Source organism: Aedes aegypti, chromosome 2 (assembly GCF_002204515.2).
Source record: "Aedes aegypti strain LVP_AGWG chromosome 2, AaegL5.0 Primary Assembly, whole genome shotgun sequence".
NCBI lineage: Eukaryota > Metazoa > Arthropoda > Insecta > Diptera > Culicidae > Aedes > Aedes aegypti.
This window is the reverse complement of record NC_035108.1, coordinates 439,509,828-439,536,778: the sequence shown is the minus strand read 5'-3', so window position 1 is coordinate 439,536,778 and position 26,951 is coordinate 439,509,828. Positions and strand designations below refer to the sequence as shown.

The following is a 26,951-nucleotide window of genomic DNA, read 5'->3' as shown; positions in this document are numbered from 1 at the left end:
TAAACCACTGTGATGCAGCCCAGCAGCTGCTTTGGCAGTCAGTCTCGGAAACCAAGACTGACGCGGTGTTACTATCGGACCCATACCAGCCAACAACGGGAACTGGGTGGCGGATAGGTCTCAACAGCTAGCAGCTATAGGGACGACAGGACGATACCCAATCCAAGAAGTAGCCTCTAGCTCAAAAGACGGTTTTGCGATAGCAAAAATCAACGGCGTGTTCTATTGCAGTTGTTACGCGCCCCCAAAGTGGTCGATTGAGGAATTTTATCACATGATCGACAGGATGATAGCCGAACTAGCTAATCGGCAGCCAGTAGTGATAGCTGGCGACTTTAATGTATGGGCAGTGGAGTGGAGTAGCCGCTGCACCAATCAAAGAAGCCAGATATTGTTGGAATCCCTGGCCGCATTAAATGTAGAGCTGGCAAATGTAGATACAGTGAGTACTTTCCTCAGAAATGGTGCAGAATATACGGCGAAGTAATAACTGAAGCCCTAAGGCGCGAACGGAACACTATGGACCTAAACGGTGAAGAGCTGGTTGCTATGATATTACGAGCGTGTGATGCTTCCATGCCGAGAAAAGCCCCTCCTAGAGAGAACAGGCCGCCGGTGTACTGGTGGTGCGAATCAATTGCAAATCTTCGAGCAAGCCTCCTTCGGGCTGGCTAGACGAAGAATGCAACGCGCACGCACAAAAGCACAAAGAGAAGAACGCGGTGCAGCATTCAGAGAGGCAAAGTTGGCTCTCAAAAAGGAAATCAAGAATCGAAAACGGGCATGCTTTGACAGTCTATGCGAAAGTGCCAATTCTAGTCCATGGGGTGACGCCTACAGAGTTGTAATGGCTAAGACCAAAGGTGCCATAGCGCCCCAACAGAAGTCGCCCGAGTTGCTGCGATCGATAATCGATGTACTCTTCCCGCACCATCCCATAAGCCCATGGCCCCCAGCGATTGTATTGGTGGGCAGATGAAGGAGAAGAAGTGGCGAGAGTTACGAATGAAGAACTGACCGAAGTCGTGAAATCATTCGCGGCAAACAAGGCACCGTGACCCGATGGTATCCCGAATGTTGCCTCAACATTCAGCAGTGAACGTGGATCCAGACTTGTTCAGAACCACGATGCAACGCTGCATTGATCAAGGAATCTTCCCGGATGTATGGAAGCGACAGAAATTGGTGCTACTATCAAAGGCGGGGAAACCACCAGGTGATCCGTCGCACAGTGGCGGGCCTTCATACAAATGTCAGACAAAAACTCAAATACGTCCAAAATTGATTGATAATGGTAATCTATTAACTATCTTAGTTACCTGATATCATCCCGCTGAAAATAATTGTCAAATTGAGAATTCAGTTTTCTAGTGCAATTTGCCCAAATTATTTTTTTCATCTAATCGAATAAAATGGCTATTATTACAAAAGAATGGATTGTAATGCAGAAATATGTTAATAAACCTGAACTAGAACTACAAAAAATAAATTAAAATGGAATTTTCTCCTCTAGGGGCAAAGAGGGGCAAGAAAAACTGTTGCACCTCAGAAAGTATGGATGATTTGCTACTTCATAATGAGTGACTCATTTTACCAAAACACTTCACATGAAACGGACGAAGCTTTAAAAACTTATCAAAATTTTGGAGAAAGTTTGCGATGAACATTTTTTGCTACAACTAACAACTCAATTTGTTAAAAATTATAAAATTATAGTCCAATCAAAGGCTTAAGCTTACGCTTTCATATGAATCCAATTGAGCTTAAATCGGTTTTGATTTCGTTGAGATACAGCTGTTTGAAGAAGCAGTTTGCCTAGGCTACTTCTGCTACACGTGTTGTGCTATATGCACAGGCCCCTCCCCGAAGAAATACCGTAAGGTGGTTCCGGGGAGATAAGGGTCTGAGTCCAAGGGTCATGTCGATGCACTGTTCACCACTTGAGCAATTCTAAAAAAATGCTCAAGCACAGTGCATAGGCTTTTAAGCGGGTTGTCGTTGGTGCGTCATCCCCGCATTCCCTGAGTTACCTTTTCAGGGGATCTGTTTGCAGATTTCCCCCTTGTAAAAAAAACAAAAAAGAGGTAACTATTGATACGTCCTAAAGGTTCCGGGAAAATTCGCGGCATTTCGTTTCGAACGGTATTTGACGGAATCATTCGTGATATCGCATATCCTTACAATGACGAATAGAAAAACGAAAAACGTTTCAGACGATGATGATGAAGGATAACGTTGTACGGATTGAACCTAAACCGAATATGAGAAGTCATTAACCCGCGTTGCTGCCCACCAACCAACCAACCGACCAATAAACGCGCAATATACCTAATAGTCAGACGACGCGCCATCACCATCATCATGGTTGATAATAGATATAGCTGTCAGGGGTGCGTTTTTATTTATGTGTGCGGTTTGCCCTCACGCGCTGATTTCGTGCTTCCCCGTAATGACCAATTGCTCGGCATTAAGTCAGAGTGGACCAAGTGACATTTTTCATATTTTGAGAAAAATGGGTTTAAAGTCTAACGCTCTGTAATTTTTGAACTCGTTTAAAATTTGGTTCATTATTTCTACACATCTTTGTGTTACTTTCAAACAATATGATGTAAAGCGATAATCATAAAAAATCATGATCCAAACCTATGATAGAACGATTTTCTGATGGAATATGTGCACTAGGTCCACTCTGACTGAACTAAAGACCACCGTTCAGTGAGTTGGTTCACTCTGACTGAACAATTTCTAGGAAAATAACAATCATTCAATGCTTGCATGATCAAACTGGGTGCATATCTCTAAGAATAACAGATTAACAAGACCCTTCGACATCAGTATCGTAAATTCTTTAAGAATCCATATCGTCAGTATTGAAATCTGTGGCATTACGATAGCTTGAAAATGAAGGATTTGCAGGGTCAGAGTATTGATGGCCAGAAATATTCAAAAATGTGTTTAGTCAGAGTGGACCAAGTGAAAATCTTGAGTACCGGCCAAAATATACTGGTCCAATAAGCGGGTTCTAGCACATTCCATACATACACCATAGAACTACCATAAACTTCTATCGGACTCTGAAATTGACTCAAAAAATGAATCAATCAGTTTATTGCTTTTCAACACATGGTCCACTCTGTCTGCACAGAAATTGTTGCATTTTCTGACCATCAATGGTTAAAAATCAAAACCAAATGCATCGAATTAAATAATATTTATAAATTTCTCTTGTTGAATAAGTAGAAGAATCATTCGAAGTCGAGAAATCTGCCAAATTTCTAGAAATGTTTTTCATTTCCTCGCATTCCTCAGCGCGCTGATCATTTTCGGTGATATGGTAATAAGCACTTGGTCCACTCTGACTGCACACTTTTATCGAGTTTTATTGATCATCCAAAGTAAATTTGTTAGGTATCTCGCGCAGTTTACAGCATTCTTAAATTCTAATCGAAGTGAAACGGAGGTAAGGTAATTTCGCATCTAATGAGAGAATAATCCAATTTTCCCAAGTTTTGTACTTGGTCCCCTCTGACTTAACGCCGACCAATTAGGGGTTTGTTTTCTTGCCATGGGGATGATGCGTCGTTAGGGGGCAGCATAGGGGTTATGCACAAATTCCATCATGGTTCAGTGGAGAAAGGCTTATGAGGTCATGACAAATAATCACGAACAAAAACGAAACAATGTGATAGAAAGCAGATTAAAATGGATAATTTTAGCGTGACGTAATATGTCTATCATCCCACATATGATTCGCATTCATATGGAGATACACGGTTCATCAGATAGTAATGACTGAATGCAAAAGTTTTTCAAAGTTGTGTCAATAGCTAAATACTAGGGGAAAGTTACTTCTACCTGAAAGAAGGAAACAGTATTTTAAGCAAACGATTGATAAAGCTAACGATAAACTACTTCTAATAAATAGCACAGTAAATTCGCTCAGTAGAAGAAACTTTTCAGGGTTAAATGTTTTATATATTTTCATTAAATTTACTTCAATTATTTCAATGCTTTGGTAGGTAGATAGAAATTTCAACCAATCGAAAATTCTTAGCCAAAGATATGTATTTCGTCTCATTTCGCTTCAATTCGTTGCAATTGTTATGTTCAGTTTTGCATAAATTTCTGGAATACGAATTCATGGAATATAAAAACGAAATAGTCCTGACTAAGTTTTTCCAAAAATCTATGTAAGAATCGATATAAACTCCCATGATGAAATCTTTGGAAGAACGCTTGAGTGATTTTTGCAGAAATCACTAGTAAAACACGGAAATAAATACCAGAAGAAATGTTTGAGAACATCCTAGGAGTAAGTTTTCCTAGAGTCAATAAAAATAACCATCTGACTAAACACCGACCAGTTATAACATAAAATCATGGAAGAAAATTTGGATTATTCTGCTTTTATTCAGTTTAGCATCTCACAATCAGTAGATTATACAAATTTCCTCCGAGTATGACATTTTTACAAGATTTTCCGTATAATATAGATTAGGTCTGGACATGTTTTTATTTAAGCTATGAAGCCTAAGAGAAATCTCTTGAATGATAATACAATAAAATTGTTAGTTTTATATCTGAAGCATTTGTGTTTCAATCGAATAGCTTAATCACCGGTGGCCAATCTATATGGACGACAGTGACTAAGCAGTTATTCCCATATTATACAGTCCTAAACTAAACATTTCCAGGGTCCTAGAAACGCGGCAATTCAAACGTATCTGAATAAACTATGTCCGATTTACGTCGTAGGAATAAAGAACTGTAAACCATCCGTGCATACCAGTCGCTATCAGCACAGTGTATTTGATCGGCATACTTGACCGATCGACCAATTGCAGCGCTGGTCGCCGAGAGGAGAAAGATTGTGCCTCCAGTAGCCGCGGCGTGATACGGAAGCACACAACGTGCAACCGGTATTGGTTGGATCAGCACAGACCAATCCGGCCTTGTCTTGCTGGACTCTAATAATGCGATGCCTCTACTAGTATTGTACTCTAGAGTGACCCTTCAACTCTCCTGCTAGCCATCACCCCGTCCGACAGGTTATCAGCGGAGCAAAATTTTTCGGGGTTCTTATCTGCTGATGTGTCCAGGACCTTCCATGTATCAAGTAGTCTGCGTCGTTGATTGGTCGGCTCTGGCATCCAATCGAACTCTTCGTCGTAGGTCACTTGAACCGGCAACAACTTTAGAGTTCCAGTATGGTTACGCTTAAGGTGAAACTCCTTTGAATCCACTAATAACTGTATAAAAGTAGTGGTGCACAAAACATATTCTCCTATTTGTTGGTAATAGTGAAATTATAATTGATAAGACGTTGTTGCCAGTAATCGCTACTTCAATTTGAGCCTTTTTCCCCTTCGACTGAATAAGATTGCTTGATGTCATACGTAACCATCAACGTATCTGACAGCCCTGCAAGCGAGCAGCCGGCGTAAAATTAGAAAAATAAAAAAAGCGAAATGCTGGGATCAAGTGATTGTTTTTAGCACGGTTTGGTGAAATTTTAAGTTGTTTCCATCAGAAATCCATCAGTTATTGTTCTTTAATAAACAAATAGTGAAAGTAAACTGTGTTGGAGGTTCTACGTTTAGCGAGAGTGGTAAAATTCGGCGAAAAGTGTTCTTCGTTCGCAGGCGGATAAGTGTAAACAATTGTAGCAAAGTTAAACGTCCGTGTTGAAAATTAGCACGGTTCATGAAATTTCCACCAGCTACTAGTGTTAAAACTACAAAAATCGTAAGGTAATAGTGTTCTGATGTCTCGTTAGCAATTTGGGAGTGAACTTAGTGTAGGTAAGTGAAATATTTTGAGAAATAATGTGGACTTCCAGAAATGTGTTTGTATATGTGAGGAAGCCATTTTCACTGCCATGACAGGGATTCCTTCCTATATGTCCTTAATAAATTTTGCTCCGCGTTTCGTAACTGATGCCGATGGAGCAAGCTTTCAAGAGAGCAACCTACTTAGACGTTCCTAGAAGATAGTTTCGTCATTCGCTAAAGGAATCTTTGGACCCTTCCCAGAACAATAAGAGCATCACAATTATTGCAGCCGCCATTGCATGCATGACCGACGCCTGCACTGATAATGGGCACCATAATACTAGGAGCATGTCAGCAGATGATACTGTTTTGTGAAGTCGACGACGATTGGCGGAGCTACACAGCCAGCCAATTATTCGTGTTTTATATTTCATTTGTTGTTTCATTATTCCCTTCTATAGGATTGATAACTGTTCGTCGAATGAACCAGACAAAATACGGTAACGGCGAGTGGAAAAATGTTTGGGTAAACAGAGCATGATTAGAAAATAGCGTGCCTTCGTAGATTGGCATGACTGTTTCCGTAAAATTTATTTACGATCGATTGCAGGTGATAATGGCTCCGGATGACACGTGTCGTGGACATTTTGGATTTTTTTCACAGAGAAAAGTGTGAACAATTCATATAATCACATTTTTCTCCGCGTGGCTCATCACATCGAATAACCTGAATAAATACCGTGTGTATGGAACGTATACACATAAGTAACAACCAAGTTATTCGTTTCATAGCCTGCAACTGCTACAATTATGTAGGGAAGCTTCAAGCAATATTTCCAGAATTTTATCAAAAGTAGCCCCGTCCGACGGTACCGTAAAACGGGGTAACGTTCATAGTTTTTAGGAAGAAAATTCAATTTATTCTACATTATATTTCAAAGATCAACTTTTTATATTTTTAAAACAAGTACTAACAAAGATTATCGATTGCAGTTGAAATATTGAACAACAATTTATTTTTTGATTTTCCATATAACAAAAGGCGATTGTCGGTTTTGTAGTAACTTTGACAAACGGATGGTAAACACATGGAAATCCGCAAACAGATTTCTATTTGTCATCAATGTTGTTGGAACAGCATTGAATAATGTTAATAGAGAGCGTGTATAATGTTTTATACATTCAATCACACAATTTATGTAAAGAAACACGAAACTATTTTATGTTGGAACATGTGTTTTTTCTTTTAAATATTCTCGGTTTCAACGAAAATAGCTCTGACATGATAGATTATATTAATACTTTTTACTTATGCGTTCGTTTTGCTTAACTGTTTAACATAAACTATGTTGTTTCGTTAAGTATGTTATGGGTCCAACATTATCAAAGTTACCCGTATTATTAATGATACCCCGTTTTACGGTCCACTTCTAGTACTGCATTTGGTCCCTCGGTAGTGCAAAAGGTACCCAAGTTTGATAGATCGCAGTGCACTTTTCACGGCATTCTAGATTACCTTATGAGTCATAAAATTTTGGGCAACTGCAAGGTACATGAAGGTCTTTAATTTGTCTTTGGTATAACTAAATTCCATCGTCTATTTACTGACAGGTATTTCACTAAACAGCTCGAGGATTTCTTATTTACCTTGAGTAGTTCCTAGAAAAAAATCGGGATGGGTAAATTCCTGGTGGATTCTCAGACGAAACTTATGGAGAAATCTTTGGAAGTATATTTGGAGGAGTTAGGTAAGAAAATTCTAAAACCTGGAGTAATTTCCGAAGGAATACTATTTTCTTCCTATGTTTCTCCGTGGATTACTCATAGAAACATGATCAGAAGCCAAATCTTCATAAGATTTTTTCAACATGGATCAGAGAGGTGTAGCAGCCCCACCCCATCTCGAGTTAACCGTTTCAATGTTTTTTATCGCAGTCAAAACTCCCTTGATCTCGGTATATAGCATACATACAATATATTCACTGAATTCTGTTTGTTACAATTGAGCTGTATTTTAGAGTTCCATAAGACGGCTTTAGGATACTTGGTCGAAAGTTTCAGATCGCTGGACTGGATAGAACTCTCATTCAGTGAGATTAAGTACGTGAATTTCTAATAAATTAACATTTATTCAGGAAATTTTCAAGTTTCGTCTCGGCATCATAGGAAAACAGTTAGCCGTGAAATATTTCCATGGAAAACTGTTAATCCACTATTGAAAAAGCGGATGTGGAAATTTCAGCTCACTGGATCGGATAGAACTCCCATCCAGTGAGATTAAGTACGTGGATTTCTAATACATTAATATTCCTTCAGAAAAACTACAAGTTCCGTCTCGGCATCATAGGAAAACAGTTTGGCCATGAAATATTTCCATGGAAAACTGTTAAACTACTATTAGAAAAGCGTCTGTGAAAATTTCAGTTCACTGGATCGGATAGAACTCTCATCCAGTGAGATAAAGTACGCAGAATTCTTATAAAATAGAATATTGTCGTGTTCAAGCTAGTATGCATACTATATGCTAGTATGGTGCAATTTTTGTGATTTAAACATATTTATATGACAATTGGTTTTTCACGCTTGGAAAACTTTGGAACTTGAATTTCCATGCTGTATATACTCACTGGCTGGTATGGTACTGGATATCTGCCTGTACTAAAACGTTTTAGTACAAATTAAATTTACTGGCTGGTATGGTACTGGATAACTTCATTAAGCTCATTTGTTCATGTACATTTGGTCGAAAATCTTTAGAACATTTCGTCGTACTGAATTTGGTTGAATGACGTTTGGTCGAAAGCTCAATGGTTTACTGAAAAATCATTTGACAAAATAGACATGCAGCCGAAACGGATCTTTTACAGAATGGAATGGTGGTAGGTCATTTGGCATGAAGTGATTTGTCATAAAGTCGTTTGGCATAATGGTCGTTTGGCATAATTGTTGTTTTTCATAATGAGTCTTAAACCAAGAGATTCTTAAGATGACATTAATTTTTACGTTTTTATTGAATCTATCTGTCATAGTGAATCAAATTGTTTCGCGACCCAACTTGCCTACGCTCATTATCTTGCTCACTTGTTCGTCCTATTTTGGAATTCAGCGTCGTGGTGTGGTGCCCTCATCATGCAAATTGGATTACGCGTATGGAAGCAGTTCAAAAGAAGTTTTTGAAGTTCGCCCTCCGTGGTCTTCCATGGCTCGACCCATTGAACCTGCCCTCATATGAAGATCGCTGTCGCCTTCTTGGGCTAGTCTCATTGGGACGAAGACGTTTTAATGCTCAAGCAATTTTTGTCGCTAAAATATTGAAGGGTGAAATCGATTCTCCACCGATTCTTCAGGAAATCAATTTGTATGCACCAGAAAGAAGACTTCGACAACGTGATTTTCTTCAGCTTGGTGCGCGTAATGCCCAGTACGGTCAATATGATCCTGTTAGATATATGTGCTCTTCTTTCAATGCAGTATTTGATCTTTTCGATTTTAATGTGTCTTGTGATAGTTTTAGATTTCAATTGTGTCAGAGGCGTGAAATGTTATTATTCATTTTTTCATTACTGTTTGATTTTCATACGTGATTTAAGTTTTGTAGTAGTTTAATTAGTTAAGGATTTCATTAAGACCAATGTTGCATCAGATGAATTGAAGTTAAATAAATAAAAAAACAAAACAGACGAAAAACAAACAAAAAAGCAAGTTTGCTCACAACCGTTAGTCCCAACTTTTGCGGATAGGGATACAATCAAAAGCAAAATTGTAATCACAATCACAGGGCGCAACATTGTTGCAACCTTTTCAACTCGCGATTAATCAGTTTATGTAAAACACAAAACCAAATTTGTTTTATGGATGTTGTTCGATAATGTGCCAAGGTTTACCAACACGGAGAAAGTTCTCGGAAATTGCAATGCGAAGACCGGAAAATCGCTACACACGTGGTGATCGATCATTGTCATATTCTGTTCAGGTGATGGTAAACTGATGTTGCGGAATAAAATTGTTGCAACAAGAATATGAGATGACAATGTCTTTGTTGCTGCGTGTTGGATGACAATTGATTCACTGAACACAAAATGAATCGCACTCGCTCTGCGCGTGTGTGTAGTATACATGAGATGGATGGATATGGTTTATGGAAAGGGTCCGCGTGATATATGTGTATTTGAATTCGAAACTTGTAACCATCTAAGTTATTGGGTCACCATGTGACTCGGTAGCTTAGTGGTAAAGCGCTCATCTAGCATACATGAGTCCTGGGTTCAAATCCCAGCCGAGCACGTGGAGTTTTTTCATAATTTCACCCATAATTTATCCATCTTTACCACGCGTAATGAGTTAATTAATTTAATAACCATGCGGATTGGATTACCAAAAAGCTCAATGTATGTGTTACTATAACCACGTGGTTTATTAAGGGCCCTTGCAGGCTATTATGTTTCATGTTTACAATATAGATTTTTTTTAGAGCAAGGGACTCTCCATAAAACACGTGGCTTTTTTAAATCTATAAATGAACAAAAGGCCACGACGGAGGGAGGGATCTCAATTTCCAAAAAAAAGTCCACGTGGTTTATAAATGTTCCTATCGATATAGTGCCCGTAAAATGCTTTGATATTTGGAAATTGCTGAGGAGGAGGAAACTTCTTGTCGTGATAACCACGAGGATGACTTACCGCTAATAGACTCGACGCCTACAGTAGCAACAAGTTCATCATATCATCCACAACCGTGTACGTCAAGCTGATAATCCCGACTTGGTTGGTCTAGCTAGCTTTGATGATTTAACTCGGGATCTAAATTTGCCATCAAACCTTTCTGAATTGTTGGGATCCAGATTGAGGGAGAAAAAAACTGTTAAAAACCGGCACAAGAACCGCAAATAGATCGAAGTTAGATGATTTCCATTCAACGTTCGATGTACACAACGGAATAACATATTTAAGGAATCTTCGCGGGCTGTTTGAACTTGGAAAATCTTTGTTGCAAGTTAAACAATGGATATTTTCTGGAGGCGATGTAAATTGTCACATTTTACAAGATTTTATAGAACAGAGTCATTTCAAAATGATCAGCATCACTCCATTTAATGGTATAAAGTTTAAGATTGGTCCAGTGGCTTAACTGATTATGGAGGCATAAGAAAAAACAATAAGAGTCAAATTCTTTCATAAAAAAAACTTATTTTTATAGTCAATCAAAGCAGTGGAGTAGGCAAACTAAAATAGTTTGAATCACTCAAAACGAACGAATTTCTGGATTGTATATTCAGAATTGCAATGATTGAATACAGTATTTAAACAAATTTCTCAATTTTGCCTGAAATGTTCTTCTGTATATAGCAACATTTTCATGGGTAATGCATTGCAAATGCTGAACACATATTTGATATTTGTTTGTTTTTCGTTAGATGAAAAACGTCTGAAAATTTAATCCTACATTGGGTCGAACAAACTAGAATTGTTTCGCAAAATGAACAAATCAAAAGCATCGGCTTTAGATCAAGTTTCCTAGAGCTCACCAAAAACAATTCATGTGATAAACTGAATGTGAAATTTTAAAATATCGTCGTTGGGGAAAATGGGTCAAATAGGATATGTACGCCTTATTTATTGAATAACTTTCGCAATTAACCTGCAATTTGGTATTTATGTACTTTGATGATACTTTAACGCAAAAAATTAAAGAAAAATATTTATTCACTGCGGCGCTGCAATTGAATGAAAAATGACCCAATCTCACCCCACAGAGGAGGTGACATTGGGTCACTGTAATTGAAATAACTTGTTTTTGAGAATACCATTCACAGCTGAAAAATATTGATGATATACGATGCGAACAAGACGAAAAGACATCTAAGATGTTTTACAAGTATGATAAACCTACTTAAAAGAACGATTATGACAAAAATTGAAGAGCTATGAGAAAAAATATGTAAACCCAGCATTTATCGTCAAGTTCACACAAATTTTCTTGTTTTTTCCCTCAAAGTCTCATCCCCATTCCCATGAAGCCTATTCAGTTTTCCCAAAGGTTTACAGAAACAGTGATTATTTTAAACCTCCGCAAATAGTTAAATTTCGGTGCGACATTCCACGATCATTTTAGGCAGATGTTGACGTCATAATCCCGGTATTTCAGCGATTCAACTTATTTGTTCTTCCGTGCAATGTTTCTATAACATGAAAACACTAATAAATAATTGAATTTGAAAAAAAAATCCATTTGATAAAATATTACGATGTTGTTGCGCTCGAAAAACAGTTGCTGGTTTGAGAAGTTGTCCAAATGCGTAGCATTGTTCCTGAGCTAGACTTGGTTGATGTTTCAGCGATGCTGTATTTAGAAATAATAAACACATTTTAATGAGTATACACAGAGAAATAAAAATAGTCACAAAATTACTAAAGTTTATGCATTAATGACTATTTTCTATCTGCCTCTCTTTCATTCTGCTGTGAATTTTCACACTAACTGTCATTTCGACTAGGTTCAGGCTTATCGATGCTTCAACCATGGTGAATTGACAAATAGGAATAAAATTCCCTGCAGGGTAAAAGAGAGGCAGATAGAAAATAGTCATAAATTACTAAAATTTAGTCATTTTGTGACTTCCCGCATTTCTGAGTGTAGGTTACACATGGCACCGTAAAAGGACAAAAAAGTAGACTTGTGATTTCATTCACCATCGTTCTTCCTTGACCCAATCACACCCCCATTTTAAATGTTTTAGACACCGTACCGAAAAAATGAAGTTTTTGTGCTAGAATCAAATAGATTCCGGAAAATACGTGTGAAGTGTATCGAAAAGACTTTCAACCTTCTACAAATATAACAATAGAGATTAAAGTACATGCGTTATATTTTGCACAGAAGAAATTTAAAGTTGTAAATTTTGTCTAGATTCAACATACAAGTTTGTTGATATATTCAACAAAAACTACTATTTCCAAAAAAGTATATTGTGATTAATTATGTGTAATAATATTTTCCCTAACGTATGAATTATAAATTTTAGTAATATCAGCGTTATTAGCTGAAATATTTCATAAATCATATTTTTCCATTTTGACCCAATCTCACCCCCAGACATATTGTCACCCCCATCGACGGTAGTATTAATCCACCTAAAAAAGAGAACTTTATGAAACCCTGAATAAAAATTTCATAAGACCTTATTTTCAGGCGTTTTTCAATGTTAAACTAAAAATAAACTACTAGCTCCCGCGATTCAATTTTATTACGGTAGCTGTTTATAACTGCCAGGAATACTTCCATAAAATTTGGTATCGATATACCCAATATTTGCCTAGATATTTCGGATTATGTTCTGGCTCAATGTCAGCCCCAATAACGGTACTACATACAGGGAAACTTACGTATTTTCGGCTGTATTGTTCTCTTCATCATAAGGGTTCTGCCGACTAAATCTTCTGAAACTCGGTAGTAAAGTGGGCTTATATGCGAAAAGTAATTATGCTAATTTGAACATAATTCTAGTTGATATTGAATGGCATAGCATTGCTTTTTGATACAACGCTATTGATGAGTGATTTATGTTAAAAATCACTTCCTGAAAGCCCCCGTTCGGTGACTACTTGATTAACCGATATATCGACAGGTGTAGTTGTATGGACGAAGCTTTAGTGTTTAAGGGCAAGGTCATCAGCATTGACAAACGACTTGCCCTAACGGCTTTTTTGCCTCTACTCGAATATTTTAGAGCATAAGTCTCATCGTACAGCTTACGAGAGCACAACACATTATCAGACTAAGGAAATACCTTCTGTCGAACCGTACATCAAATTTCAAGCCTATTAATAGAATCCCGAAGTATAGTAATCAGCAGTATGACTATTCTAGAAACACCATCCAAATCACTATTCCAGTTCACCACTATATGTTAGATTTTGATTAGGGTTGAGCATCCCAGCCGTCCGAGCAGAGGTACCGTAGCGCTCTGAAATCCCTTCAACACTGCGCGATTCAAACAAACACAATCACGATGTTTGTTATCAACGGCGAGTGGTCGGGAGATAAGCCGAATAAACAATGACGGCTAACGACTACCTATACTGATTGCAGGTGATGATGATGATGATGGTGGTGAGCACGAGAGTCCATCCAACGTTGATCTTCTCAACGTATTACACGCTAAAACTTCCTCAAACCAAAGGGTGTGAAGTATTCACAAAATTGACCCGATTGTGGATATGTTTATGATGAGTCCATTATGCCAAATGGGACCAAATCTCTTTGACCTAAAGAAAACTAAAAAAAAACTTGGAATTGCCCTTATGACTACTCTCACCGAATACACCGAATGTTCTGCCAAATTACTTTTCACAACAGTGACTCGATTCACAATACTCCTAAAATTTCAGATTTTTTTAATAGTTAGCCTCATTAGTGTTGTGCACATATGTTGATTTTAACAACTTGTTTGCTTACTTCATTTAACCCTGCAATGTAATTTGTACTTTTTTAGTTATTTTTTATTCTTCTTATTTTAGTTCTTCCTATTTTTATTCTTCTTATTTGTATTCTTATCATTTCAGTTCTGCTATTTCCATTCTTCTTATTTTTATTTTTATTATTCATAAGCTTCTTTTTCTTTCTGTTGTATTATTTTATTTTTTCATCCAAGCCTGGTTCATCTACTTTTCAGCCTATATTGTTGAAACTCTTCAGTAACTATCCACTTTAAGGGGGCAGGATCCGTCATTGATTTCGGAGTTTTTAAAAGCAGTTGTTTCGTTCAAAATCAAGAAAATCTACAGGAAAATGTGTTCACTGTATTCTGTTCCCCTTCCGAAACACAGTGAACACATTTTCATCGAATAATTCCTAGTTTTGAACAGAAAAACTGCTTTTCAAGTTTCGATGATGACGATGATTACGATGACGGAGCGTTGATCGTTAAGTTACTGACGATTTTTCCGATTCACATACGTTTTAAGTATCGTTTTTCGGATATTTAAGAAAGTTGCTTTTCGGGTCTTTAACCCTTTGGGGCCTGATTTTTTCCAAGAACTATTATACAGTTTTTTGAACGCCTTTCAATAGTTTTGGTGCTCAAAATGCTAAACATAACAAGAAATGATGACACATATTTTTTTGGGAGGTGCTAGGTCTTCCAAACTGCTCTTGAGTTCATAACTTGAAGTCTATGCTTGTAATAACAACCTTGTTCATCATACAAGGTGATGAACTGTAATCTACCGTATATTATGAACCTTCTAAGTGTTCAGCAAATATTATCAGATCATTTCGAATGTTCTAGATTATCTAACTTGTCGGGATGTTCAGTACATAAGATCTACAACGCGATGAGAGTCAGGATTTAGTGGTAATAAATTAATAAACCCGAAACGAAGCACTTCCGAAACATGGTGTATTCGACAAAGTTTCCAGTCATAATTAGCGACATCTATTGGGAAGCATCCATAAATTATGTCACGTAAAAATATACTATTTTCAACCCCCCTGCTTTTCACCTTTTGTTTGAGAACAATTTGTGAAAACGTCAGTAGAGTCTGAATGCGTAAACGAGTAGAAACATGTTTTGAATATATGTGTTTGTCGTCGAATCTTTTTCTTTTTTCTTGGCACATCGTTCCCACTGGGAGGAAGCTGGCTTCTCAGCTTAGTGTTAGTTTAGCACTTCCACATTTATTACCTGAGATCTTTCTCAGCTAATGACCTTTTTGCATGGATATATCGTGTGGCAGGCATGCGCCCATACTCTGTGCCCAAGGAAGTCAAGACTCTTTCCTCTACGAAAAGATCCGGTAATCGTCATACAAATCTCGAGCTCTACTTTTTTTGCAATCGTGCAACACGACTATCCGTGTAGAGGCGTCACTACTGTACTGTCAAAGACAAACAGACGTAACACTCTTGAGAAGCTCATAGTACATGCGTTTAACGATGAATATGAATTTCATTTGACCGACGCGATCGTACCACCAGAGGCGCTAGTGTTCGACCGCTTTGACTTTTGATAGTGTACACGTTGCTGAATGATGCGAACAAAACTTACAGGCAATTCGTGTAGTAGTGTGCGTGTTAGGCAAACGTCAACTAAAAATCCATCATGGCAGACAGTGCTTCGCGCGGTTCTTGCAACAGATGGCAGTGTGGACTATAAGACTATCCATGAGAACACTTCGCGATTGGGTTGACAGCTCAAAGTGCAAGCACAGTGAACACTAAACTTACCGAAATTTCGTTAAGCGTGATCAGTGCTTACCAATCTCCTTTGTTCCCCAAGCGATGATTGTCAAAAATTCATGGTAAACAAAAAATTTAGCTGATCACAGCTGTCTCATGGATTGCCTTATTGTCAGTTAAGCACTTGGTACACTCTTTGCCAAGGGTGCAAATTTTTCCGCACGCATAAGCTAACAGTTCAATGAAAGCTTGGGCAGTAACGACATTATTTATCTCCACCTCTTTCTCTCATTCGGTGTCGCTCCGTATAGCCGAGAGGCTTTAGAAGTTTCACGACACTCCCACCCAAATCTAGTTGAGAGTCTTCCATAGGGCACTTAGTGGCTTTGTTTAGGTGCTAAACGGCTCCATTTTATTCGGCTGGAAAATGCATCGTAGTGCGTTTTTCGTTTCAAACCGTTTCCCAGCCGAATCAAATGAGGCCGTTTTTTTTCCTTCTAAGCAATGGGGGGATAATCTGCTCAACATACTCCGGACCGAGGTCCTGGAGTGTGGGGTTGGGGACCATTTACTAGGTACAAGCAGTAAACAGGACTACACCCCCGACCCACTAAACCATTTCCATTACCGCCAAACCCTTCGTCTCTCCGGACCACCAAGAAGGCATTGCTTCGGAGAGGGGCTATTGCACATCGCATCCTCCAGGTTAGCTGCGTAGCCATGCAGCAACGAACATCGATGACACGCTTAGGGGGGTCCACCAAGGTAGCATGCTGGCGCATTGCCAGCTTCCCAGGTGGTCCTCAACTCCCGTTGTCCGCTGAAAGCGGGCAGGGTCGACCACTAAGCCCGCCCCCAGCTGCACCGCAGGTATCAAGAACTGATACTGCGGGCTTCGCAATTTGACCTACTGAAGGCTCAAGCCCTATCAGCTAGCACCAGCTGGGATTGCTGACGAAGGGGCCTCCACCTGCCCCGAAAAACCAGAGGCTCGTATCCACCCAGTAGGCCGGCGCCACGACAGCAGCGCTACCAGGATGTTCTCCCCGCGGCCACTTAATCGCTGTAAGGGTCGATTTCGACCGTAGGGCACCGGTATGACCTACGTAGCCGACTGCGAACCCTTGGACCACCTGTTGATTAGCGTCTGCACTAGTCACTCCTCGAGTCCACACGCCACCTCCTTTGGAGTTCCGAGACGATGTGGGTGATAGCCGATGAAACGGCATTCCAGCCAAACTCGTCTGCACACATCCTCTGGACCAAATTGTCCGGAGTCGTGTCCCGACCGCATGTGGCAAACATGGGGTCACGCATTGTGCGGAAACGCGGGCACACGTTCCTTGAAACAGCTAATTGATCCGTGAGAAAATTCAGTGAACATGTTAGATTTTATAACTTCACTCAGTTTAGCGAGATAAATTACTTGAACAAGTGCAGACCTGAAGTTCAGAACTCCAGGGTAATTTGGAGGGCCTGGAATATCCCAAACGTTCCTTGAAAGAGCTTATTGATCCATGGGATGGTTTAGTGAGCATGTTAGATTATATTACTTCACTCAGTTTAGTGAGATAAATTACTGAAACAAATGTAAACCTGAAGTTACGAACACTAGGGTAATTTGGAGGGCCTAGAATACCCCAAACGTTCCTTGAATTAGCCTATTGATCCGTGACAAGGTTCAGTAAACTTGGTAAGTTATATATCTTTACTCAGTTTAGCAAGAAAAAATACTGGAATAAGTGTAGACCTGAAGTTCTGAACTCCAGGGTAATTTGGAGCACCTATAATATCCCAAACGTTCCTTGAAACAGCCTATTGATGCATGAGAAGGTTTAGTGAACAGGAAAGATTTTATAAATTCACTCAGTTTAGCGAGGTAAATTTATGGAATAAGTGTAGCCCTGAAGTTCCGAACTCCAGGGTAATTTGGAGGGCCCGGAATACTCCAAACGTTCTTTGAAACATCCTATTGATACGTGCGAAAGTTCAGTGAACATGGTAGATTATATAACTTCATCCAGTTTAGCAAGAAATACTACTGGAATAAATGTAGACATGAAATTCAGATTTCCAGGGTAATTTGGAGTGCCTGGAATACCTCAAACATTTCTTGAAGTAGCCTTTCGATCCGTGACAAGGTTCAGTAAACATTGTAGATTATATAACTTCACTCAGTTTAGCGAGAATAACTTCTGGAACAAGTGTAGACCTGAAGTTCTGAACTCCAGGGTAATTTGGAGGGCCTGGAATATCCCAAACGTTCCTTGAAATAGCTCTTGAGATTCTCAGAGGTTGGTAGATTCTATTTGAATTTGTAATGTTATTGTTTTTAACCCAAACAATTACTGTTACGGTTGCAGATTTCAAAGAGTGTGCTTCAGGACAGTTTGGACGTCCTAGAACATCCCAGGACATAGTAAAGCAAGTGAAATAGTGTTTTCGTTAAAAAAGAAATTCTGTATTATCTAGCCTGAACATCATTTATGTTCACAAACAGCATTTCACGCTTCGTATGTACTTATAGTTCAATTTTCCAAACTTCAGGATGTACAGGATGTACTAGGTTGTCAATAAGGTCATAAAGGCATATACTTCATATTTTTCTCTGATAAAAGAGTATATTTGGGACAACTTTGCCGAAGACAGTATATACATTTGTTCATTGGTTCTTTTTTTACAGCCTTTTTTGTACTGCGGTCATATATGACCGCGCCGGCCCCAAAGGGTTATATGAACTGTTCATTAACGCTTTTTCTGTGGTCAATATGAACCCAGAGCATTTTGAAGGCCTAGAACTTTGTTGTTAATGTACCGTTTTACAATATTTCCTAATACGTTTGTTTATTCCAACGGATGTTTTGATTTGCACATGGACATTTTTTAAATATCTCAAAAATAAGTACCGTAATCCAGGGTAACATTGATCATTTTTATTTTTGAATATTTCTTCAATATTTCGTTTGAAAATGTAAATGTTGCAAATTTAATATTTTTAAAACAAGTACTGCCACCCATGGCTCGTGGCTATATACTGTATTTTGTTTTTAGAAAGATTTAAGCATGTTTAAAAAATGTTTAAAGCGGTTTTTTTCATTAAGCTAAAATGGGGTAACATTGATCACCTATGTAAACAACATTCGGTAATATTGAAAATGTCGTTACTTACTTAAATCATGGCCCCTGAAGCCGAATATGAAGGCCAAACGCTTACAAGTCATTTACTTTTTGAGTTATTTTAAAATTAAACACACCTCGAACCACGGAATACGCCTAAAGGTAGGCAATCTTCTTCTTACATTCTTAACAGTAATTCGGCAATGTTGCCTAATTTAGCATACTTTTGATAGTTTTGGCAACGGAATCGTTTTCGGCGATGCCATTTTTAGTAAGAACAGCATTTTCCTTGCTCATATCGATTACAGAACTTATATGGGGAATGAATCTACGGCAGTGTCATCCTTAACTATTAAAATCACTGTTTCGAAAAGTTGCCAAATTTATGCATAAGGTAAACGCAATCTTCTCATAAATCTTCATTTTTATTAGCTCATAAATATAAGAAAGAGAAGCACCATTCATGATTCGGAAATGTTCCATCAATAAATGGTAATACGAACTTTTTACGAGATGATTCATTTCGATCAATTTTACCCCGCTGATCAATGATACCCCGGATTACGGTATCTACAGTATTTTATTGAGGATTGTACGTTGTCTGTTCCTTGTGGACCCCAAATAAATAACGCGATTACTTTGCGAAACATAAAAAGGAAGAACTAGTGAGCTTATTTTTTTAACTTATATATCTGTAGATTGAAATATGTTAGAAAAATTAAAGATGCTTGACCCTACCGAACCCATTGTTTCCGGGTTGACAATCTGCAGTCTAGAATCGAGAATCTCAGGTATGTGTCCCGTTTGTGTCAACACGGTTTAGCGTGGAGCGTCCAGCAGATGTCTCCTGGGTGTCGCCGTTGCAGTATACTGTGACTGTGAGTAGTTATCTCGCGTGACAATACCGATATAGAGATGATCGCATCCGTGCTACACATGGAACACCCATCCACAGGCTCGCGAGTGAGTGGAATCCGTTACGGAGATGAATCCCGGACGACCTATAACAACTGATAGCAGCAGCCAGAGCAGGTCGTTCATCAACAACAACATCAACGGTCAATCGATCAGAGTTGAAACAAAAAAGCGAAAACAATAACACCTCTTACTCGAGCCGAGCCGAGCAAAAGACTCCTTTATCAGCTCTCGGAGCACTCGGTCGGAAGTCAGTTGAATCTCAACTGCTTCAGGGGCAGCATCCTCTCGTAGGCAGCCAAGATATAGACTACCCTAAATCTTATCTCCAAGGACTCTTAGCTAGTTTGTGTTAAGTTTTTTTTTAATTCGTTCTCTGTGTACTGTGAATTTTTTTTAACACAAAAAGAAAATTAGTGATATTTTTTCGATAACAATTCGTAAGCACATGTGAAAATTATGTGTCTTCTAGAAACACGTTTGTGATACAAACAATCGGACTACAGTGATCGTGTAATAATTTAATCGTGCGTCGTTTGATAACCCTAAACGAACCAGAAGAAAAGTTCACAATGACCTCCAATTGTGAGATCACGGTCACGAGCCCACAGGAGGCCCAGACCAAGAGCAGTATCATCGTGGTGTCCAATCGGTTACCGTTCGTGCTCAAACGAGACCCCAAGAGTGGTCAGCTCAGCCGCAACGCTAGGTGAGTAACAACAATGTTCTGGTAATTTTGTAAGGTCAACGATCAGTGCAAATATTATTCTTTTTTTTTTGTCGAAAAGCTAGGAGTGATGAATTGAAGATTTTTTCGGGAGTCAAGTAGCCAAAGCAGTTTTCTTGTGTCAGAAGTATCTATTTTAGAAGTTAACTGTCGATGAAAGTATTATTGCCTCATGTTACAAAAACTATAATCCTCATGTTACAATAAATCGTGACTGACTTAAAAAACGTGTTTTGCATCTTTTATTAAGGTTTTAGTGCCAAATAAAGTGGATACGTGTTTTTTATTTTCACAATAATATCAACTTTCGGTGGACATTGGATTCCGATTTAACCTTCCAGTCGTCGCGTGGTTTGTCACCTGTTTGCTGTTGTGAACGAAAAGCGAGGTTTTTTCAACAGTGTTGTACAAAATACAACAGCGCGACGACTGAAGTGTTAAATATTTACTGTCGGTGGAAGCATAAGTGTCCAATGTGGAGCATGCATTTTGAAATTTTGTGACATTATGTTTGGTGTGTATTCCACAAATCTTTGGAAAATGTAATTCCTATTCGTACCATTGGAAGAATTGACTCGTTTAGGGTTAACCTGTTTTTTTTATATATTCTAAATCTTCGTTAAAATTTAGACCAGAACCAAAAATTTCAAAATTTTTGTGGGCGATGACGTCCCCGTCTCTTTCAGCGCATGGTTCTACGCGATTTACATTTGTTATTTTACCTGTAGATGAAAAATATCTTCCCTGCCTGCTGATTACAATTTTACATTCGAAATTCAATTTAACATGCCGTTGTTGAATAAGCTCCCTCCAAATGTAGCGCTAGAAGAAACGTAAATAAACCGGCCCGCCAGAAACTGTCAAAGCTGGTAAACAAACACAAATCATATGATTCGGAACGTCTCATAAAGTGGCTTATAGAACAAGTCAATTCTGTTTGTTTTTACTATTTATGAATTCCTATTTCATCGGTATTCACAAGTCTCTATAAATTCAATTCCACTAGTCCGCAATTCAAATTTAAAGCACCTCGTTAGAAATTGCGAAATTGGTTGTTCGATTAAATCGCGACCTCGCCCATCGTACACTGGAGGAGCGTGGTAACGTTGACAGTGATTATTCTTGTGAAAGATTTGAATGAATACAATCGCAGAACCACGCCAATCTTTTGGATCCGAGCAAATTGTATTCGATCGAACTCAAACCTCAAGCTACGATACCATGTGTAAGAAATAATAAAAAAAAAAAAAAACAATCTACAAGCCACCCGCTAAATTAATACTAGTGTTAGCTCCTCTATTATTTAGTGCCAAAAGGAAATGATATATCTATGCCAAAAAATTCTTTTTACGTTCGTCTGCTAGAATGCCAGAATGTTTGTCTGCTTTCTTACGTTCGTGAGTGCTTTCTTAATTTCGTTAGTGGTCTTCAAAAAATATAAGATTACGATTCTAATGGCACCTTGTTTTGAAATTTTGGTCAATCCAATACTGAGAAAATTAGCCATGTATTTTGAAAAATGGCACATCTTTAAGTAAAAATTTAGTATACTAAATTTAAAGAATGTTTTTGGAAAAATACATACGAAGTAAGCATAACTCTTTGCCTTTCGAATGCTACTTAGAGAGTTTCAATTGGACGTGTAATAACAGAGATATAAACTGAACACTTTTGTATGTTTTTGAGGGGGTGAACCCAAACTTATGCACGGGAGTGTATGTCATAATCAAGGTGTTCACTTAATAAAATGGACAGTCCTTAGCGGTAAACGCGCAGCTATTCAGCAAGACCAAGGATCGTGGGTTCGAATCGCAATTGTCGAGGATGTTTTCGGCTTAGAAATTTTCTCCAGGACATAGAGTATTTTAGTACCCGAAATACAAATGCAAAAATGGTCAATTGGCAATGAAATCTCGCAGTTAATAACTGTGGAAATGCTCAATAGGCACTTAGCTGGATCAAATTCCTCGCATTTTGGAATATTTCTAACAAATTGGGAATGTTTGTAATGATAATGTTAAGTGCAATACACGTGCGCAGAAATTAAAACTTCCCTACATGTTGACTAAAAGCACGGAATTCGATGATGCGCTTAATTAGGGCAATTTGCGGTAGCTCAGTTGAAAGCAATGCTCAAAAAGTTGAAATAAAAGCGGACAGAACGACGATTTTGCACATTTTTAAAAATGGTATAATTTATCGTACGTGACGTTTAAACCTTGTTTCATTTATTAGTCTCTTTACTCCACCCGTAATTCTCATAAAAACTATCCATCATATTGTAAGGGGCCGTCCATTAGTTAATTTTTATCCACATAACCCACATAAGTGTTTATGAGCGGAAGAAGAGTTCGCAAATTCTTACGCGCCATACAAATTATTTTTTTCTTTTCAAACAAATTGGCTTACGTAATTAATGGACAGCCCCTTGACCTATCAACAACCATGCGCCCGCTTCATTTCATTTCTCCGTAGAAGACAACGATAGAACGCAGGCATACATCATTTAAATTATGCATTTACAAAGTTCCTTTGTTACAAGGAGAAAATGAAATAGCCAACCCTCTCAATAAGGACACACAATTAATGGACTGCTTACTGGACGCTATTTCTGGGAAGGAAGCTGGTGGATTGTAGTTTCCTTAAAATTATTCATTTCAACTATTTATTTGAAATTTGTCATAATTTTTTATACTTTATAAAAGGGGAAGACCAGTGCTGGGAATGCTAATAGTAGTAGGGTTGAATTTCGTGAACTTCACGTGGCTCTTCCCAGTACAGTACAGGGGGGGGGGGGCAAAATCCGTACACTTCATACAAATAGTAGGCGTTTTGTATACGTGGATGGATTTTGATTCATTTCTTAGGTGCACGGATTTCGATCCCACACGGTAGTTCAAAAACGTGAATCTCGTCAAGTAGCCTATCACTGAGCCAAGTAATCCTGTCAGATTTATCTGAAAACATATATACAGTTAAACCTCCATGAGTCGATGTTCCATTACTCGATATCGACTCATGGAAGCATACTAAAAATCAAATTTCATGGTTACTATGATGGTCCCCTCAAACAGCTTTCCATAGCATTGCTGTTCCATGACTCGATATTTCCATGAGTCGATGGTCCCTTCAATATCGACTCATGGAGGGTTGACTGTAGTTTTTTTCCATACAGCTTTTCACATGACGCTCATCAATTTATCACATAAACTTGTGCGATTTCAGCTTGATTAGATTCATCTGATAAAACACATACATTTCATGCAAACTGAAGATGAAAAGCATTGGATGTTGTCAATGAATGTTATGAAAAATTCAGATGACAAAAATAAGTATTGTCAGCGATTTCTATTTGATAGTATAATAAATTTTCGCTGAATTTTTTTCACATTTTTAATAGTATTAAAACAATAGAATTATAATAGTAAAACTGTTTATTTTATAAATTATGTGCGTTGTTCTAAAAACTATTTACAACCAATTGAGTTCGAATTGGGTTTGGTTTCTGGGAATTGGGAAATTGATTTCTGTTCCTCCCGTCCTTTGTTCGTCATCTTCAGCTTCCAATCGAAGTGATGTTTCCTGTAAATTCAAGGCAAAAATTCGTTTAAATTTACATTTATATAATCCAATTTATTTTATAAATATTCTACTAACCCTTGTCTCACATATTAGCTTACTATTCCATAATTTCAACTCATGTCACTTTAAATTGAAACATGTTCTAATCATCACAATGAAAATTTAGAGCCAAATTCCGCCATTACGAAGGTACAAATAAAATACGAAAACAACCTGAATTTTCACATCGGCAAATCACATAGCATTCATTGGATTTCATACATGACTTTTGTTCATATAAAATCCACAGTGTTGGTAAATGAGTTGTATTAAACATCATAATGTGTTTTGTGTGTTCTTTAAATAAATATCAATTGATGCACATAAGGCGGCATCCACAAATTACGTAACGCTCTAGGGGGAGTAGGCTCAAGCGTTACGGCTCATACAAAAATTTAAAAATGTTCATACAAAAAGCGTTACGTAGGGGGGAGGGGGTTTAAAATTTTCAATTTTAGCGTTACGTAATAAATGGACGCCGCCTAACATGAATCGGATTTCAATTATTGTTAGGGTATGTGAGGGTTTTAATACTTTCTATGATATTTCTTGGTTCAGTGATGTTGGGTGCATGCACGGGTTATCAATTCCGTAGACAATTTAGTATCAACAGCAGAAGGAGTTGGTGGAGAATCGTTGTTGGCAAGCGGGAGCCCCACGAAGAACCGTTCAATCCATTCTGACGTTACTATGGACTTATCCACGGTCTTCTTTTACTGTTGACTTTCTTTTTCTTTTCCGCTCTAAATGCGGACCGTGTTTACATAAAATGACATCCGGACCAACATCCAGCGAAAGAATGTTCACCGGATGAACATTTAGTGGATGAATGCGCAGCAAAATCGTTACTTTTTTGTAACCACGGCCCGCAGTAAAGGTTTTCTTCTCGCTGTAAGTTGCAGCGTGACGTCATCGTAAATTTGTTCATAGGAGTGAGGCGTCGAAGTTGTGCCATGCCTACTAGATCGTTTGATGTCCGATCCGATGCTACATTCTCGGAGTTCTTTCAACAGGCTTTTAATTGTCAGCCATCATAATAGGGTTGGTAGACAAGATCTATGACAATGTTCATTCAGAATCACACAGAGTTCAAGGTAACAAATACCATTAGGAGACTTTCCTAATACTCTTGATGCACTTGACTTACAAAACCACTCAGTTTTTAGTGCATGCTGAAGTACCAAGTCAACATTTTGGTTGGTATAACTTTTGTTATACATCATTCTATATGAATCAATTCAATTGTATAGAATATGCGCACTTGGCACGACTTTTTCAGACCTTCTGCGGACATAAATACAATGCCACAAAATTTGGATGAAAATAAAAAAAAAAGTTTCCTGCAAGCATCGCACGCGGGACCTCTGGATAATAAATCGGAAACCTTTCCACTGTACCACTAAGGGTTACACAACATAGATTTGATTATATGCCAATATTAATGCATGTTTCATGTTCTGCGACACTTACTAAGTTGTTCTTTGAGGCCCATCGTCAGCAGATACCAAGTAGGGGTGGCAATTTTTTCTTTAGGCGCCATCCACAAATTACGTAACGCTCTAGGAGGAGGGGGAGAGTAGGCTCAAGCGTTACGGCTCATACAAAAATTTAAAATTTTTCATACAAAAAGCGTTACGGAGGAAGGGGGGTCAAAAAATCAATTTTAGCGTTACGTAATAAATGGATGCCGCCTTATTGAGATTTCATGTGATGCTTTCTGGATTGTTATATGATCTGTCAGTTGATACAACTTAACGCGATTCTATGTTACACGATTTACGCCATGTTTTGCTGTCAACACATATTGTCGTTTATGAATCGTAGTGGGGATTTATATACCAGTTGTATTGACATTCATAACGCTTAATAATCATTATTATACGATACGTGGTTCACTGGGTACTAGGCGATAAGTACCGTGCAAGCATAGATGATAGATAGCGCCATATTATGAACGGTCTGTTTCATATACTGAATATTCAAAATTGTAAACCAAAGGTTTTTAAAAGTTAAAAGGCATGGTTTTGTTGTTTTTTTTAGTAAATATTGTACGTGAAGTTAGTTTGTTGAGAAACAATGTGTTTCCAGGACCATTGATGTATATGGCGTCCATAAATAAGAACAATCATGTGACCGGCAAACATGATTTTCAAAATATTTTTTTTTACTTGTTCGTTTATTTACAGGCTCAAGCGCCATCAGGCATAACGGAGCCGAATTCATTTGAATTTTTATTACAATTCCGTTCAATTTTTAATGTCTAATATTAGCTTTGGGGAACCGTAAAACTTGCGGTTTGGTCGAGGTTAGGAATAACAAATGTTTTAGGTAAGGATGGGGTTAAGGATCTTTTCGTTGACATTCAACAGTATAGTTTTTTGGTGGTTTTGCTGCTGATCGACGTAGAGCGGAGATAACGACAACCTGTAACGACATAAGAAAAAAAAACGGATTTCGTGAGGAAACGACACGGAGAAAGAAATTAAACAGCGTCTTCAATACTCTTCAAGAATTGGAAAAACGAGCCTCATATAGTCGAGATCCCGCTTACCTATCACATCTCTAATGTCTTCCTTTTCTGGTTTTCCTTGGGCCCTGAGGATAGCACAAAAAATAGATCTGG

The 26,951-nt window shown here is 38.2% G+C and overlaps 1 protein-coding gene across 1 annotated transcript in view; it reads left to right on the top strand.

Moving 5' to 3' along the window:
• Positions 1 to 20,202: 20,202 nt before the first annotated feature.
• The window catches only part of LOC5568007 (alpha,alpha-trehalose-phosphate synthase [UDP-forming]), a 28,477-nt gene continuing 21,728 nt past the window's right edge, over positions 20,203 to 26,951 (top strand). The window contains exon 1 of the mRNA XM_001657763.2: positions 20,203 to 20,689. Within this exon, the coding sequence (XP_001657813.1) occupies positions 20,553 to 20,689 (137 nt within the window). The 5' untranslated portion in view covers positions 20,203 to 20,552. The remainder of the gene's footprint in view (positions 20,690 to 26,951) is intronic.